The sequence below is a fragment of the Conger conger genome, chromosome 19, assembly GCF_963514075.1.
Source record: "Conger conger chromosome 19, fConCon1.1, whole genome shotgun sequence".
Classification (NCBI taxonomy): Eukaryota; Metazoa; Chordata; class Actinopteri; order Anguilliformes; family Congridae; genus Conger; species Conger conger.
Window position 1 is genome coordinate 15,562,705 of NC_083778.1, and position 16,938 is coordinate 15,579,642.

The 16,938-nt window shown below is 49.0% G+C and overlaps 2 protein-coding genes across 2 annotated transcripts in view; both read left to right on the top strand.

Annotated features, from left to right (window-relative positions):
• Positions 1-1,675, top strand: part of LOC133118877 (ras-related protein Rap-1b-like) — a 38,872-nt gene extending 37,197 nt beyond the window's left edge. The window contains exon 8 of the mRNA XM_061229132.1: positions 537-1,675. The gene's annotated coding sequence lies outside the window, so the exon portion shown is untranslated. The remainder of the gene's footprint in view (positions 1-536) is intronic.
• Positions 1,676-5,109: 3,434 nt separating this feature from the next.
• Positions 5,110-16,541, top strand: nup107 (nucleoporin 107). Its single transcript, XM_061229426.1, has 28 exons — positions 5,110-5,244; positions 5,780-5,865; positions 6,097-6,189; positions 6,402-6,511; positions 6,673-6,796; positions 7,390-7,493; positions 8,085-8,212; positions 8,301-8,349; positions 8,544-8,615; positions 8,851-8,939; positions 9,224-9,302; positions 9,404-9,517; positions 9,906-9,996; positions 10,313-10,389; positions 10,503-10,562; positions 10,875-11,020; positions 11,235-11,283; positions 11,385-11,454; positions 11,588-11,700; positions 11,819-11,857; positions 12,117-12,267; positions 12,734-12,840; positions 13,038-13,140; positions 13,703-13,851; positions 14,192-14,320; positions 14,716-14,829; positions 15,573-15,740; positions 16,397-16,541. Exons 1-28 carry the CDS (start codon positions 5,237-5,239, stop codon positions 16,502-16,504), a joined length of 2,730 nt encoding a protein of 909 aa, XP_061085410.1. The 5' UTR covers positions 5,110-5,236; the 3' UTR covers positions 16,505-16,541.
• Positions 16,542-16,938: the final 397 nt, after the last annotated feature.

The following is a 16,938-nucleotide window of genomic DNA, read 5'->3' on the forward strand; positions in this document are numbered from 1 at the left end:
ACGATGACTCTTAGCTTATACTATCACTATGGGCTGATTGGATGCCGTCGCTGTCATTGTTGTGACCATCACTGAGATTAATTGTATTGAACTTTGACCCCATCGCTGGCTCAATTGTCATTACAACCTGATTATAGAGCATTCTCACCTGTACTGTTCAGCAAAGTTTCATCAGCTGGCTTCCATGTCTTGAGCTTGCAATGACTCCACTTTGGCGATGTGTTAATGCTTACTTAATTCATACTTAGTTCATACTTAGTTCATACTTAGTTCATACTTAGTTCATACTTAATTCATACTTAGTTCATACTTAGTTCATACTTAATTCATACTTAATTCATACTTAATTCATACTTAGTTCATACTTTTTACGAGTGACGGCGTTCAAAATCAAATGGAATGATGGAAAGCTGGTGACAACATCGCGACATCCATCGTGCGATCGCACATGGCCCGACTATAAACCGTCTCGTAGTGCGGCTTTAGCTCTTAACTATTCAACTCCTCTCAACGCTCTCCTCTCTCTCCCTCCGCAGGTCTGATAAACTGCTGTCCCTCTTGACAGTGCCAGCATCCCGACTTTTACTAAACCTAACATTCGGCGGACTTTCCTGTGTGGTGTGTACCCTTTAACAACCGGAAATCAACGAGCGAAACCACCCACCGACGGATTCGAGGCCACCGCGTCAGTTTTGCACACCCTCGGCTGGAAACCACCCCTTCAGTGTGGCCCAGAGATTTTTACATATATATGTGTGTGTATATATATGTGTGACTGCATATATGTGTGTATACATATATGTACATATATGTATGTATATATAAATAAAAAGATAGCTGTATGCAACTGAAACGAGACCAAGAACCTACACACAGTATTATTGCTAGTGGAGCGAGCGTCCTTCTCCAGTTGCCGCGGTAACTGTCTGAGATCGATGTCTGTCCAGGCTGTTGAAATTGCCAGGTGTTTGCGTTGGTGAGTACAATTGTAATATATAAAAATCGCCACTATTTCTAGCAAGAGAAAGCAGAAAGTCCAAAGAGCGCCTCTATAGCCTATTTCATATAGCTAACTTTACTCCTTTGGTGTTTTCTACCTGTTTTTTTTTGTTTGTTTTTTTTCCCCCCAGGCCTTTGTTTTTGTTCTTTATTTTAAGTTACTAGATTTTGTTCAAGATGCTATATTGCGACTGCTATTAATATGATTTTATCTTAGGACAACCTGTGGATACAGTAACATCTGTGTATAATAAAACTATAAAGGATCCCTGTCACTATTGTCTTTAGCCTAAGGTGTTGCCTTCAAATATATGTTTAGTTTTTCCTTGAGGTAAAATCCAACTGAATTCCAATCAATCTTTAATTATGTGTATTGTTTTGTTTTGTTTACATAGATTTTTGTACAGTGGGGGTTTACATGAGGGATTCTAGAGAGGAGGACAGGACTGGAGGCCCTGCCCCTGGCGGTAGACTATGAGAGTTTGTCCTCCCTGTTTTTTTATGAATGCGTGCAGGGACCGTAGCGGGACCGCCCCCCCCCCCTGCTTGGGTCCGGGGAAAACGCCGGGTCGACCGTCCCGTCCTTTTCTGTAGAATCCTCGATCAACAACAGGAAGATTATATTTTAAAATGAGGGTTTTTAAGAAAACGAATCAATAAAAATGTCATTGGTGAAGTCATTCTCCATGCTTGTGTCGCTGTAGATTCTCACTGTATGACCTCCGCACCCCCCCCCCCCCTCCCCCCCCGCTTGCTCCTGCATCCATTGTACATGGAGGACATGAAAACCAAATCCCGGGTCCAGTTTAGTATAAATAATGCCTGTTCGTGATGTTTCACCTGTGTAATATTTGGGTCCAGATGTTTTTTGATGGGCGGGGTAACTGTGGGGTTTATCAGTAGTGAATGTCAGAGACTTCTTTCAAAAAAAAAGAAAAAAAGAAAAAAAGGAAAAATAATCGAGATTAAACCGGAGGGTGGAGTGAAAGTTGAAGGTTTTTTTGTTTTTTTTTCCCTGAGTAGTTCTGCTGAATTATTTAAAAAGAATGCCTTGTTGCTTTGTATGCATCAAAAAAAAAAAAAAAAACTCCTGGATGTAAAGACCTTGTGTGTATGCCCCAGTACAGGCCACGGTGTTTGAAATGCAAAATCTGCTTTTACTGAGGGGGGGAGGAGGGTGAGGGTGGGGGGGGAGTGGCCAAATGTAAACTAAAAAGCCTTAATTAAAGTGGTGCAATTTTGTATAACCTCGCATCTGTAGTTCAATAAATTGGATTGCCATGCAAGGGTTTGCAGTGGAACTGACCTGCCGTTTGAACACTGTGTGCCGTTGTGTCACGAGCGTTGGGCTAACGTTGGGCTAGCGTTCGTTGGGTTAATGCGGGAGTCTGAGCTGGGACTGTCTCTCTGGGGGCAGTTCGGGAAGAAAGCCCTCTAACTGAAAACCCAAAGCTTTAAGAAAATAAATCCTTCCTCATGTCAACTGATGTTGGGATAAGCTTGGGGAGCGTTTTGTTGTCTCTGCACTAAAGGGAGTTTTCCTTTTACACTTTACATTTGTGTGTGTGTGTGTGTGTGTGTGTGTGTGTGTGTCGCCTGAACCAATCTGGGTTTTGCACACACACACACACACACACACACACACACACTAGCAAACACACAGTTAATTTTACACACATATGTACAAGGGACAAAATGATATTATCAGGCCTGGACCATAATATTTACCAAGTTCACAGACTACTGAGTTCCTTCAACCCTGCACCTGGTTTCCCCCCCCCCCCGCCGCCCTGACTGGCCCTGCTGTCACACATCACACACACACACACACACACACACACACACACACACACACACACACACAGACACAGGCTCACAGACGGGGATTTGGGCAGAGGAACGGGACAGGGTGGGCTCTTCCTTCCCCCCCCCCCCTCCCTCTGAGTGGCGTGGCGTGACCCCAGCGGCAGGTCTGGACCGCGCTCTCAAACATCGCGTCCTGCCGGAGGCCTGTTTCACGCCGGGCGCGCGCTATTCCAGGCCGCCAGGAAGCACCCAGGGCTGACGGAGGACTTCCTGCCTTTCCGTGCACAGGAAAGACCCTCGAATAAATCACCGACTTTACATGCTCTCAGCCGTGGAGCCTCTTCCTCTTTCATGCTCGTACACTGCACTACTATCTCTGCCATTCACAATAAAACCTTGCTCAGATGTAGAGCTGCGACCCAACATCATGGCCTACATTGTCTTAGAAAATGACTGTCAAAGAAAAACGTATTTTTTTTTAATACATTGTCCTCGTTTAAAAATAGCAGTCTGAGTCAAAGTGAGCCAGAGGGATTTCTGCAGAAGTCGTTCACGCCCTAATATTGTGCCGCATAATTAGGCGCTTAAATGTCTAGTGTCCTTCAGATTGGGAGCGTGTCCGTCACGCTGCTGAGGACGAGCTGTGCTACTGTAAATGAAGCAGCAATTAACTGTGCTACTGTAAAAGCGATGAGCCAGATGCTCTCTGACCGGCTGTGTTCGCAAATCTGAAGAGCGCGCGACTCCTCAAGCTGGGTTACCATAGATATTACTTCAGTATTTCCTTTACTCCCTTTCAGCAGTCAAATGACTGTTTAAGTCGGCTGAGAAAGTATGTTTTAAGACACCTAATGGTGCGCAATATTGTTGTCGTGAAGGAGGGTGTCAGTTTTGTACCATTTCTCAAAGAGCCATGAGGATGTCCTACTTCTGGATGTCATTTATTAGTCTTCTATGAGTCTAAGATTTCCTTTAATAGTCTTGAGGTGTTTGTATGATCCCAATAAGAGGAGATCTGAAATAATATCAATATTACTCATAATAAACCATGTGTAAAATAAAAAACTAACAGTCAAGGATTTTATTGATGTATTTAGTGATATGTCTTCGGCGTCGGCGTTCTCATCACTGAAATAGTGACTTTTTTCAGAAACGTGAGCTAAAATGAGAACCGTAAGGACTCTTGCTGTGATACCATTGTTTAGCCACCAGATGGCGCACAATATAGTTTTCTACCTAGTGCGCAATGTAGCTCCTCCTAGTTTCATTCGTGGCTTCGTTGGTAAAATCGATTGTAAAGTCTAATAACAATTCAGATAATTTATTAATCTTTTTTTCGAAATTTATGATATTATTTTTTATATTTAAGAAACTAGCAGTAAAGTATTTTCATGATATATCTTTATGATTATGTTGTCATCACTGAAATAGTGACTTTTTTCAGAAACGTGAGCTAAAATGAGAACCGTAAGGACTCTTGCTGTGATACCATTGTTTAGCCACCAGATGGCGCACAATATAGTTTTCTACCTATAGCGCAATGTTGTTCCTTCTAGTTTCATTCGTGGCTCGTTGGTATGGTCAGGTTGATAAGTTGCACCTCGATAAAATCGATTGTAAAGTCTAATAACAATTCAGATAATGTGTATTCATCTTTTCTTCTAAATGTATGATATTATTTTGAATATTTAAAAAACTAGTAGTCAGGTATTTTCATCATGAATTTTTATGTTGATGTTCTCATCACTGAAATAGTGACTTTTTTCAGAAACGTGAGCTGTAATGAGAACCGTAAGGACTCTTGTTGTGATACCATTATTTAGCCACCAGATGGCGGACAATACCATTTTCTGCCTACAGCATTACATTACATTACGTTAATGGCATTTGGCAGACGCTCAGTTGATTAGACTAAGCAGGAGACTATCCTCCCCTGGAGCAATGCAGAGTTAAGGGCCTTGCTCAAGGGCCCAACGGCTGTGTGAAGCCGGTGCCCGGGCGGGAGCCGCGGATAGTTAAGCTTAAATTCCCTTAACTTTTCCCATTCATTCTCAACGGTAGGGCTACACCGGGATTCGAACCACCGACCTTGCATTTCATTTAGTTGTTAGTTGTTTCCTCTTCTTTTTTCTGAAATGTCTGATTTTATTTCGGTTACCATATTCAGCATGTGCGAACATTACATTTACGTAAGGTGTCTTGCTGTATAATTTCTGTAAAACTATCAGTAAATACAGTGCTACCGTTCGTAGCCACTAGGTGGCCCTCGCAACTTAGTTTATATTTTTCTTCCCTCCAGGTGCAAGCAATGCCCGTTTTGTCATGAAAAAAAAAATCGAGTACATCCGCGCTCGATTACAGTGCACTGGTCGAGCGGGAAGAAGGCGAAACTGTTTCGCAAGGCTGCCGATAAACTTTAAATACAGGAATCATGGACTGGTAATGTTGAATGATTTTAATGCTGGAATAGCTTTGAATATCAATGTGTGTTATTTCGCTTTGTATCAAGCTGTGGTGTGGCTGTTATCAATTCAAATCAATGTCAGTTAGTAAGCTAGCTGGGACCCATGTGGATAGCTAGCCATCAGTAATGGAATGGCTTTAATATTACACATGGCCTCTTGTTGTATACTATTGTCAGTTAGTTAATTAACTAATGTTGTGAAAACATACTGGAATTGGTTGAAGTTTTAGTGTTTCGTATCCAGCGCTGCTGTTAGTTTTTGCATTACTAACGCTAGCCGGTTAGCCTTGTATCGTAAACAATGTGGCAAGCAAACTGATGGTAGCTAAACAAACCAACTTGAAGCGTGACCGTTAATTACCCGCAAAGATTACATTACATTAATGGAATTTGGCGGACAAGATCACATCCATTATGATTCCAAGTCATGTCATCAAATGGGGCATTAGTTAAGATGAAACTATGCCCGTTTCTGATCATTGGAGTGACAAATGTTATTCCGTTTAATAGGGGCCAAAATGAGCTGTTGTCTCCAGTCCCCCTGGACACGGAGATGACGCTTACCGCCCGGAGGTTGCGCCAGAGGAAAGTGGCTTGTATCCTTTACAACAGCAGGTGTAGTCGAGCGTGGTTTTAAGTGGTCAGGTGTCCGGAGATTTTATTCACGCACACACATCCCCCGCATCTTCAGTTGACTCTCATACGCGCACCATTGTGCGTGATTGCAGCCGTGGGCTTTGCTGGGACGGTGCAGCATTATATAGAGGGTGGGGTGTGTACATTGTGTGATATGACCGCAGGAACGTGATCCTTGACCCGGCCTCCAGTTCCCCTCCCTCAGGATGATACCCCCGGTGCCAGCGCAACCCCTGCCAGATCTCTGCTGCAGCACACCCCAGGATCGCTTTTCAAACAGACATGTGGGTTCCTCTCCCTCCCTCTCTCACACTCTATCTCCTTCCCTCCCCCTGCACCTCCCTCTCTGCCCCCCCCACATCACTCTGTCACTCTTCTTAGGAGCTGAGCTTTACTTAGAAACACCCACAAACAAGTTTTCTCTGATTGACAGCCTGTTCAGTGCAGTTATAGGCGATTGACTTGTCGTGCCTTGTGCGGGTTCTCCTTCGTTCAGTCACTCCCCGGAGCGGCCTGAGGAACCCCGATGTGTCGGCCATCTTGGAGACCGGCGGCAGATCGCCCCGCTACATCCACACGCCCCGTCCCTACGGAAACCTCAGCCTGGTGAGCTGTCTTTCTCTATCAGGGGTCAGAGGTCACGGAAGGGCCTGCAGTCTGGGCTCAGTGTGGTTTGGGTGCCTGGCAGCGGCTCAGCAGGGGGTAGTGAAATGCATTGTGGGGGCGCGTGCGTGCCTGCCTCTTGTCCTCAACTCTTCCTCTCTCAGGATGACAGTGACTGGACCAACAGTCTCTACCCCTCCCCCATGTTTGGCTTGGCGGATAGCAGCACCGCTGATGACCTGAACATGACTTCTGTGATGCTCAAGGAGGATGAGCCAGGAGAAGCAGGTCAGTGGCAGTATGCGTACACGCACACACACGCACACGCACATACACACGCACACATACGCACACACACACACACACACATACATACACACACACACATACATACACACACACACATACATACATACACACACACACAAACACACACACACATACACACACACACATACGCATATGCACACGCGCACGCACACACACACACACACACCTACCCTCGCACACACACACCTACCCTCGCACATACACGCACATGCCCACACAGACTTGGTACTCATGTGTGTGAGTTTGTATACAATGTGGGTAAAAGCGCACCCTGTCCACATTAACAGTTGTCAACTTTGGAGTTTAATTGGGAAATCTGGTGAACTCGAATCAATTAAAACAGTTTAATCAATATCTCAAGCATTCATTAATTCATTAATTCATTATCCTAACCCGCTTTTCCTGAACAGGGTCGCAGGGGGGCCGGAGCCTGTCCCAGCATACATTGGGCGAAAATATCACAAGCAGTTAGAACAAAACTGTGTATGTGTGTGTGTCTGTGCCTGTGTGTGACTGCATCTGTCCTGTCTTCCTGTCGCTGTGTGCTGCAGCTGCTGTCAGCCTGTTCCCAGAGTTCCTGCAGTCCTACCTCAGACACTCCTCCAGTGCAGTGTTTGACCTGCTTGAGGAGTATGAGTCCATCTGCCAGGATAAGGTACCGTGGCTTCCCATCTCCCAGAATGCACTGCGCACACTCATGTGGCCTGTTCCGGGCCTTGTAGTTTGGGCTGCTTCCTCCCATGGTCTCTATTTATGTGTGTGTGGTATTAGTGTTTGGGTATGTGTTGTTGCCGTGTGTTGGTCTCTGTGTGTACAGGGTGTGTGTGCGGTGGTCAGTGTTGCGTGTACATACAGGGTATGTGCTCGGTGGTCAGTGTTGTTAGTGTGTTGGTCTCTGTGCAGGTGGGTATGTGTGTGAGGTTGTTAGTGTGTTGGTCTCTGTGCAGGTGGTCAGTGTTGTTGGTGTGTTGGTCTCTGTGCAGGTGGGTATGTGTGTGTGGTTGTTGGTGTGTTGGTCTCTGTGCAGGTGGGTATGTGTGTGAGGTTGTCGGTGTGACGGTCTCTGTGCAGGTGGTCAGTGTTGTTCTCTGTGCAGGTGGTCAGTGTTGTTCTCTGTGCAGGTGGTCAGTGTTGTTCTCTGTGCAGGTGGTCAGTGTTGTTCTCTGTGCAGGTGGTCAGTGTTGTTCTCTGTGCAGGTGGTCAGTGTTGGTCTCTGTGCAGGTGGTCAGTGTTGTTCTCTGTGCAGGTGGGTATACTGCAGAGGCTGGTTCAGAGGGCTGCTCCAGGGCCGCAGAAGTTCTCCAAGACCAGCAGTGTGTGCTGGCTGCTGCAGCAGGAGATGGTGACCTGGCGGCTCGTGACCTCCCTCTACAGGTGAGTCTGTGTCCCTGTCTGGATAAATGCAGCCCATTTGCTATTTAATGTTTGAAATCCTAAAGCAGAAATATGTGTGCCTCTGCAGGGACAGGATCCAGACTGCTCTGGAGGATGAAATGATGGTGGAGAGAGCAGTAAGCAGAACTTCTGTTGTGTTCTTGTTCTGCACTGCATTTGGCCTGTGGCGTGTAGTGCGGAGAACAGGCAGCTAACCCAGTCGTGCTGTGGTGTGTGTGTGTGTGTGTGTGTGTGTGTGTGTGTGTGTGTGTGTGTGTGTGTGTGTGTGTGTGTGTGTGTGTGTGTGTGTGTGTGCACGCGTGTGTTTCAGACTCTCAGCGAGAGTGAGAAGGTGGCGGTGGAGCAGTTCTTCCAGAGGGACGCAGTGGTGCGACAGAGCCAGGTAGGACCACTTCCTGTCTACAGTCTCACTTCCTGTGTGAGGGGTGGACAGTACCCCATACAATTCAATAGGAAAGGGCATCTCATTTGTCATGTGAATGATCTTTTAAAACTGACATGCACAACTGTCTATTACAGTAACTTCTTTAATGTTGGGTTGGTTAACTGCAAGCGGTTGTTAATGTTCACAGTGTTTGTTAATCTGATGCCCTCATTGCTGTCTCTGCTTCTCTCAGCTTGTGGTCGACTGGCTGGAGAGCATTGCCAAAGATGATATCGGGGATTTTTCAGACAATATCGAGTTCCACTCCAAATCCGTATGTTGGTAAGTAATGCTTTTTGCTTATTGTTGAAATTGAAGTTACTGGACATTACTGGTCTTCCCTGGGCCTCCTGAACCGTGGCTGAACAGGTTTGTGGGCTCAGAATGTCACGTTGTAGATGTGGTAGACACATCGGTCAGTACGACCGTACTCAGTGGTTCAGTTTGGCCTGGTTCTGTGTAAAATTTTTGGACCCGAGACATATTTCAGGTCAAGCGACCGTGTAGACGAACAGCCAGATTCCAGAGCGATGGTGTGACGGTGCTTTGTGTGCGTGTGCACGCAGGGAGAACACGCTGCACGCCCTCAAGCAAAGACGAGTCAACTCCAGTACGGGCTTCAGCCGACCCCTGGTCACGGAACTGGTGAGACACGGGAATGACGGGTGGATGTACAGAGAGAGAGAGTCAGAGCTCAGTCTGCTATACTCAGTGGTGTGTGTGTGTGTGTGTGTGTGTGTGTGCAGGACCCCGACGCGCCCGTCAGGCAGAAGCGGCCGCTGGCAGATCTGGATCGAGAGGACGACGCCCGTCTGCTGAAGTACCTGTTTGCGCTGGTGCGGGCGGGCATGATGGATGAGGTGCGGCCCTGCGGTCTCTCAGTCCCCAACCACAGCCTCACCCTGCAGCCAGCCTCACCCTGCCACCAATAACACTGGCTAAAATCAGGGGGGGAAAAACGGCTATTTCAGTACAAGTGTCTCTCAAACTGTAAATGGTAAATGGTACAATTTACTGTACAATTGATGCTTCTCATTCACCCATTCACACACACACTCACACACCAATGGCTGCCATGCAAAGCACCGACCAGCTCGCCAGGAGCATTTGGGGGTTAGGTGTCTCGCTCAGGGACACTTCGACACAACCCGGGCGGGGGATCGAACCGGCAACCCTCCGACTGCCAGACGACTGCTCTTAACTGCCTGAGCCACGTCGCCCCTTTAAACTGTAACGTGTGTCCTGCAGGCTCAGCGTCTCTGTAAGCGCAGTGGGCAGGCCTGGAGGGCTGCTACTCTGGAGGGCTGGAAGCCCTACCATGACCCCAACAACAACAGAGGTGAGGTCACAGCTTGGCGACCCAATGCTCACGCACTCCGTTTGCTCTTCTTCCCTGAAAATGCAGCAGGCCAATCCCGAACACAAGGCAGCATGTCCTCCCTGGTTCAGTAGATTCTCAGTAAAGTGTCTACCAGGGTATTTCATAGTCACAGTTTTTTCGATAAAATGCATGCTGCCTAATTGATGTTTTAAATTGATAGTTTCCAGTCAGGGACAGACAAGATGAGGCAACTGGCAGAATGTTTAATGAGCTGATGTACCGTATGAGTTGTTCCTAAGCAACTGGTACTCCGTGTGTGTGTGTGTGTGTGTAGGTTTGAAGCTGGAGCCGGTGGAGGGGAACCCTCTGCGGGGGATATGGAAGGTGTGCTGCTGGAGGCTCTCAGAGGATGTGAGTCACAGCGCCGCCCTGCTGGTTATCCTCATAACCGACCCCATCGCTCTGATTCTCCGACTGAATACAGGCCTGCGGGTGGTGACCGCTGTGTTCGTCTTGTGTTCCAGGAGCAGTTCAACAGATACGAGCGCGCCATTTACGCGGCTCTGAGCGGGAACCTGAAGCAGGTACGCACTGTGTTACGGACCGCTGTCTCGGGGCACCGCGGTCTGACCGTCCCGCCGGGTTTTAGGACCGGGAGCACTGCCGTGCGGCTGTCAGTATAAACGGCTAAAAACAGCCGTTGGTTCATTTAGTTGAAGATGCATTACAGGAATTGGGAATCATTTTCTCTGTCAAAAGTTTTTGTGGATCCAGAAATGGTTGCATAAGCCGTGCTTTACAGAGTGTGTGTGTGTGTGTGTGTGTGTGTGTGTGTGTGTGTGTGTGTGTGTGTGTGTGTGTGTGTGTGTGTGTGTGTGTGTCTCTCCCGGCTGCAGCTGCTCCCGGTGTGTGAGACGTGGGAGGACTCGGTGTGGGCGTACTTCCGGGTGATGGTGGACACGCTGGTGGAGCAGGAGCTGCGCTCCGCCGGCCTGGGGAGCGAGGAGCTGGAGGAGCTGCCGCGGGAGTACCTGGAGGCCAGGTGAGCGCTGCCTCCGTCGCCACGGTTACCCGCTAACGCCTGTCCTCACCGCTGACCTCACGACCTCACTCCTCACGATCAGAACCGACCGACTGTAGCCGCCGTCAAAAGTGCTCACTGATCCATTTCATTGCATTTGACACCTCCGTATATATTTATCTCTCACGCCGTTCCTTTGCTGTGGCTGGAACTTAACGGCTCATTTCCGTTTCAGCTGGACTCTGGAGAAGGTGTTCGATGAGTTGCTGGCTACAGAGTCGAAGGTGGGCGCGCCTCGTGATGACCTTCATGACGAAAGCGGTGACTGAATCTGTCCCAGCCTTGTGTTAGCGTCACTGTTCATTTGTTTATGTTCTCTCTACAGACGGTGCTGGAGGAGACGAAAGAGTACTATCACGTCATCCAGAAGTTTGTCATCCAGGGAGACCTAGACGGTAAGTGTGTGTGTGTGTGTGTGTGTGTGTGTGTGTGTGTGTGGTGAGACCATGGTGATTGGTGGAGTGTTTGATGCGTGTCCGGGTGGTGGTCTCATCGGGAAGTTCAGTGATAGGCCGTGTTTGTGCGCAGGTCTCATCGGGGAGTTCAGCGATTGGCTGGGGGGAGCGACGCTGCCTGCTCATTTGCTGCGCTTCATGACGCACCTGCTGCTGTTCTACCGCAGCCTGGGCATGCAGCTGAAGGTATTCCCCTGCAGCAGCCTCCATCTGTGCACAATCTCAAGTCCAGTATCAGCAAATACAACGTCATTAAATCCACATATGCCCCTTAACACACAGACCCTTTACTGCTTTATTCCAGGAGGAGGTGTTGGTGGACGTCCTGAAGGCTTACATACAGGTATGATGTGTACATCCTTCCATTATCTAACCAGGGGGCCTGGAGCCTATCCCAGCATGCACTGGGTGAAAGGCAGCAATACCATACAACCTGTACAACCCACCAGTCCATCACAGGTCACACACACTCCTCACTCGCTCTCCTAGAGTCTCCGATTTACTGTGGGAGGAAAGCAGAGTTGTGATGTGTTGTGGGACCGTCTTCGCCTCGCCCCTCTGTGTGAGTTGTGACGTGGTGGGTGTGTCCTCTCTGCTCCTAGCTGCTGATTGGTAAAGGCCACACCGACCTCATCGCCTTCTACGTCAGCCACCTGCCGGCCGACATGGCGGTGGCCGAGTACGCACACTTCCTGGAGTCGGTGTCGGAGACGGAGCTCCGCAAACGCTGCCTGGAGCTGGCCCGCGAGGCGGGTGAGAGAGGGGGGCTACAGTCGTCGAGTAATGGGGCGGGGGGGGGTTAGTCTTGTGGTTAAAGGTGGGGGGGGTTAGTCGTTCGGGGGCAGAGACTGTGGGTCTCCGACCCTGGTCCTGTAGAGATACGGGGTCTGCTGGTTTTTGTTTTCACCTCAAAATCAGCACCCAGTTGAGAACCGAGTACCCAGGTGAGGTGACTCAACTGCTCTAATTGGTTAATTAAGTGTAGAGTAACAATTAAAGCCAGCCAGACCATGTAGCTCTCCAGGACCAGGGTTGGAGACCCCTGCAGTGGGAGAATGCGCACACACCTTCTCCTAATCAATCAACTTTCTCAGGTAGTGCAGGTAATCGCTGTGTTGACTGCTGTCATAACGGCAGAGAGGGTGAAGGCTGCTACACCCATAACAGAGGGGCTTCTGGGTGTTGGTGTTTTTGTGCTGATGGCGGTCATTGTCCGTAGGGCTGGAGGTGGCTGCTGTCACCAAGACAGTGGTGGAGAACATCCGCGAGAGGGACTCTGAGGACTTCGCTCACCACGACGCCTTGTTAGACATCGCAACCACTGAGGTAGAGCCACAGACAGACACACGCCTCGAACGCATTCACCTGCATGCGCGCACACACGCAACGCATTCATGCACAAAAGCACACGCTCTCACGTAAACACACTCGCAGACGAGCACATTTGACGCATGAAAGAGTGAGCTGTAGATGCAACTTGTCTGTAAGCGAGCTTGTGCCCCGCCCCCATCTCCTGTTACCAGGGAGACCAGAGGAAGATTGACGTGATCGAGTGGCTGGTGTTCGACCCCTCGCAGCGCGCGGAGGCCCTGAAGCAGAGCAACGCCATCATGAGGAAGTTCCTGGGTGAGCGAGGGCTCCTTGCAGTGTGTGCGAGCCGGGGCGGCAGGAAACGGGACTCGCTTCCTGTTTCCTGCCCAGTTTCCTCTGCTGTGATGAGGTGTGAGGTCACAAATATGCGATTATAATGTTCTAAAATGAACATTCTAATGCTGATGTAACCATCGCTGTTGGTAACGCAGTGGAGTTCTAGAACACTGAAAGGACCTTCCATAAAACCTGCTCTTCTTGTGGTTCATAATAATAATAATAATCAATTTTATTTATCGAGCGCTTTAAGGTACTCAAACATGCTTTACATAAGTGATACAATGATTAAAATACTATTAAATGGGACAACACGAGAAAGAAAAGAGAATTCCAATCATATTGCGTCAATGGCTCACTGTCATGAGAATTGATGAGTTCTCAGTTCTGCTTTAAGTAAGTAGAGAAAACAAATTGATAAACATGAAATAAACGGTAGGAGCTGGGTTTGACGAATGTCCTTGTGCTGCCCTGGTTCTGTGTGCGATGTGCAGCTTTGAATGGCAGACCGGGGTCCCCTAAGCTGCTCTGTGTCCCTCAGTGTCCAAGAAGCACGACGCCGCCAAGTCCGCCTTCGGCAAGGTCCCCGAGGACTCCATGCGTGAGATCTACCGGCAGTGGGAGGACGCGCCCCTGCCCGCCGAGGACGAGAACGCCATTCGCGAGCACCTCTGCATCCGCGCCTACCTGGTGAGACGCCCCCCCCTCGTGTGACTGACAGGCTGCAGGAAGGAGGCATTCCGTTCCGCCGCAGTCGAAAGCCAGTAAAATCACTTCATGGATTCACAATGAGGAGGCTCCTATTGGCTCCCACTGGCACGTTTACATTATATTGCATGACACGTCAGTTGACGGTTTTATCCAAAAACGACCTGCCGTTGATTTGACTAAGCAGGGGCCAATCCCCCTGGAGCAATGTGGGATTTAAGGGCTGACCGCTGCACTGATCTTATTGTGGCCACACTGGGACTTGAACCAGCAGCCTTCCGGGTCCCGCTCTCTGACCCTCCGCTCCTCTCTCTGTGCTCAGGAGGCACACGAGGCCTTCGTTGATTGGTTCGCGCACATGAACTCCACCCCCCAGAAGCCCACTGTCCTCGCCCGGGTGGCCAAGTTCACGGAGCAGGTGGCCCACAGGATGAAGGAGGAGGAGTACAAGGTCAGTTCGGCTAGCCCGGCTAGCACCACACGCTCTCACGACATTACTGCAGTGCTGATAACGTCGCCACAACATTGTGAGAACGTTCATTCTGTTAGCTGGGACTCCTCGGTGTGAACGCCCATTCACTCTACAGCAGGGCTGTCCAGTCTTATCTGAAAAGGCTTTCTGTTTTAGCCTAGCTCTGACGCATGATTCTACATGTCCAGATCTTGATTGAAGACCAAGATTAGTTAATCAGTTGAATCAGGTGTCATAGTGTTGGGGCTAAAACAAAAGCTACACTGCTGTGTGCAGAGGGTGTGGTTGGGTGCGGTGCTGTATGGAGAGGGCTTGGTTGGGTGTAGGGCTGTGTGCGGAGTGGCTGGGCCTCAGCTGCGCTCCTGTCTCTGCAGGTGGACTACGACGGCTGGAAGGGGCGTCTGGAGGCCCTGACGGACGACGTGAAGGAGCGCATGTACAACGTCCTGCTGTTCGTGGACGGGGGCTGGATGGTGGACGTGCGGGAGGTGAGGAGGACGTGCCCTCCTGCCCAACACGCTTACATGACATGACATGACATGACATTAATGGCATTTGGCAGACGCTCTTATCCAGAGCGACGTACAGTTGATTAGACTATGCAGGAGACAATCCTCCCCTGGAGCAATGCAGGGTTAAGGGCCTTGCTCAAGGGCCCAATGGCTGTGCGGATCTTATTGTGGCTACACCGGGATTAGAACCACCGACCTTGCGTGTCCCAGTCCACTACGCTACAGGCCGCATACGTGGGACCTGGTGTGATTTGTACGCTCAGTAATAATACATTCAATTTAATATGCATCTTTCATTTAAAATACAATCTCAAGGCGTTACAGGAAAGGTATCCAGATCTAAAATGTACACACAGGATGAAAAGAAACTGTGACAACACTACAAGGACACACTGACACAAGGGAGACACAGGGATAGGAGGACCCCTACAGATGTTTTTAGCCTATTTAACATCCAGTGGACATGGCCCACAATATGTGTAATGTGAACAAATGTACAGCCCTGTGTGTGTGTGTGTGTGTGTGTGTGTGTGTGTGTGTGTGTGTGTGTGTGTGTGTGTGTGTGTGTGTGTCTATTGTCTATTGTCTGTGTTGCAGTTGGTGCGTATGTTCAGGTGTGTGCATGTTGTTTCCGAGCACGGTTGTTGTTGTTGTTGGTGTTACATGTGTCGTGAGCGTGCGTACGTATTTTTGCACGTACTAACGGACGCTCCCTCCAGGATGCGGAGGACGACCCCGAGCGCTCCCACCAGATGGCGCTGTTGCGACGGCTGTGCCTGCCCATGATGACCTTCCTGCTGCAGTCGGTGCTGCACAACACCAAGCAGCACCAGGAGACCCTGCGCCTCGCTGACATCATCTCCTCTGAGCAGCACCGCCTCTACCAGGTGCACCGCCTCGGCCCCGCCCCCAACCTGCCAGGCTGCAGGCGTTGCCAAAGATGGTGGAGGAATCCGCCAAGATGGAAAATGTCCACGTGGAACGGTGTCTGCACGCCGTGGGCAGATTGCCGTCCTTCTAGGAAATTTAACTGGACATTAATCGTGACCAGTCTCATTTTATGAAGATGTGCATTATCTTTTGCTGTTAGAAACCAGCCTCATGAATATGTGTGAGAATGGGAGTGGTGTAGGTTTGCCACCCGTCCTGCATTCTCCGGGACTGTCCCAGATTTTTGTTGTCTGTCCTGGGAAAAAAAATTATGAAACAATGTCCCGGAAACGGAGTATTTTCGAGTGTTGCATACATTAGTGTTGCTTGATGAAATGTAGACGGCGTATCCAGTGTTCGTTCCTAAATGTAATGTAACAAATGGTGCAGAGACGTTATTAACCTTCACGAATTACACGCTTTATTTGTGTAATGACAGAGGAATTGGCGCCAAGCACAAGGTAGTTGTGCACCACATTCCTTCAGGCTCACGCACCCTCGAGAGCGATTGACAGTCCGGCTTACTCAGTTTGCCAGCGTATGTGTCCAGGATTTTTACAGGACTGGAGTGGTGTAATATTAAACGATACTCGTCTTTGTCTCTCCTGCACAGGTTTTCTCCAAGGAGGACCTGGGTAAATTTACTCAGAAGCTGCGGGAATCTTCTCTTCTGCTGCTGGACCAAGGCCTGGACCCCTTGGGTTACGAGATTCACCCCTAGACTGCCCCCCCCCCCCCCCCCCCCATCACACACACCCCTCCTGGCAACCACGGTTCTTCATATTTTTGTAGCTGGCTTTGAAATTAATTCTGTTTTTGTATGCAATAAAGGTTTCACTTTTGAATGAAATGTTTGTTTGGTTTTTGGCCATTTAGTGATGTTTCTGCCATTGTGCTGATGGTACAGTGACCGATTAAATGGATTTGTGGTGCAAGTGCATTACAACGCAACATTGTCATCGTACTGCACATGAAGTTGAAGCTCTTTTTAAACTTATAAAAATGAGGTGAGTTTGCTGTGACAAAGGGTAGTGGGGGGGGAAGAGACAGCATTGGTGAACCTGAGATATCTCACTGCATGGGCCTTCTGTCCTGGAGAAACTGCAGTTCTGGAGTCCATCTACTGGATCATTGGAAACACGTCTGCAGTCACGT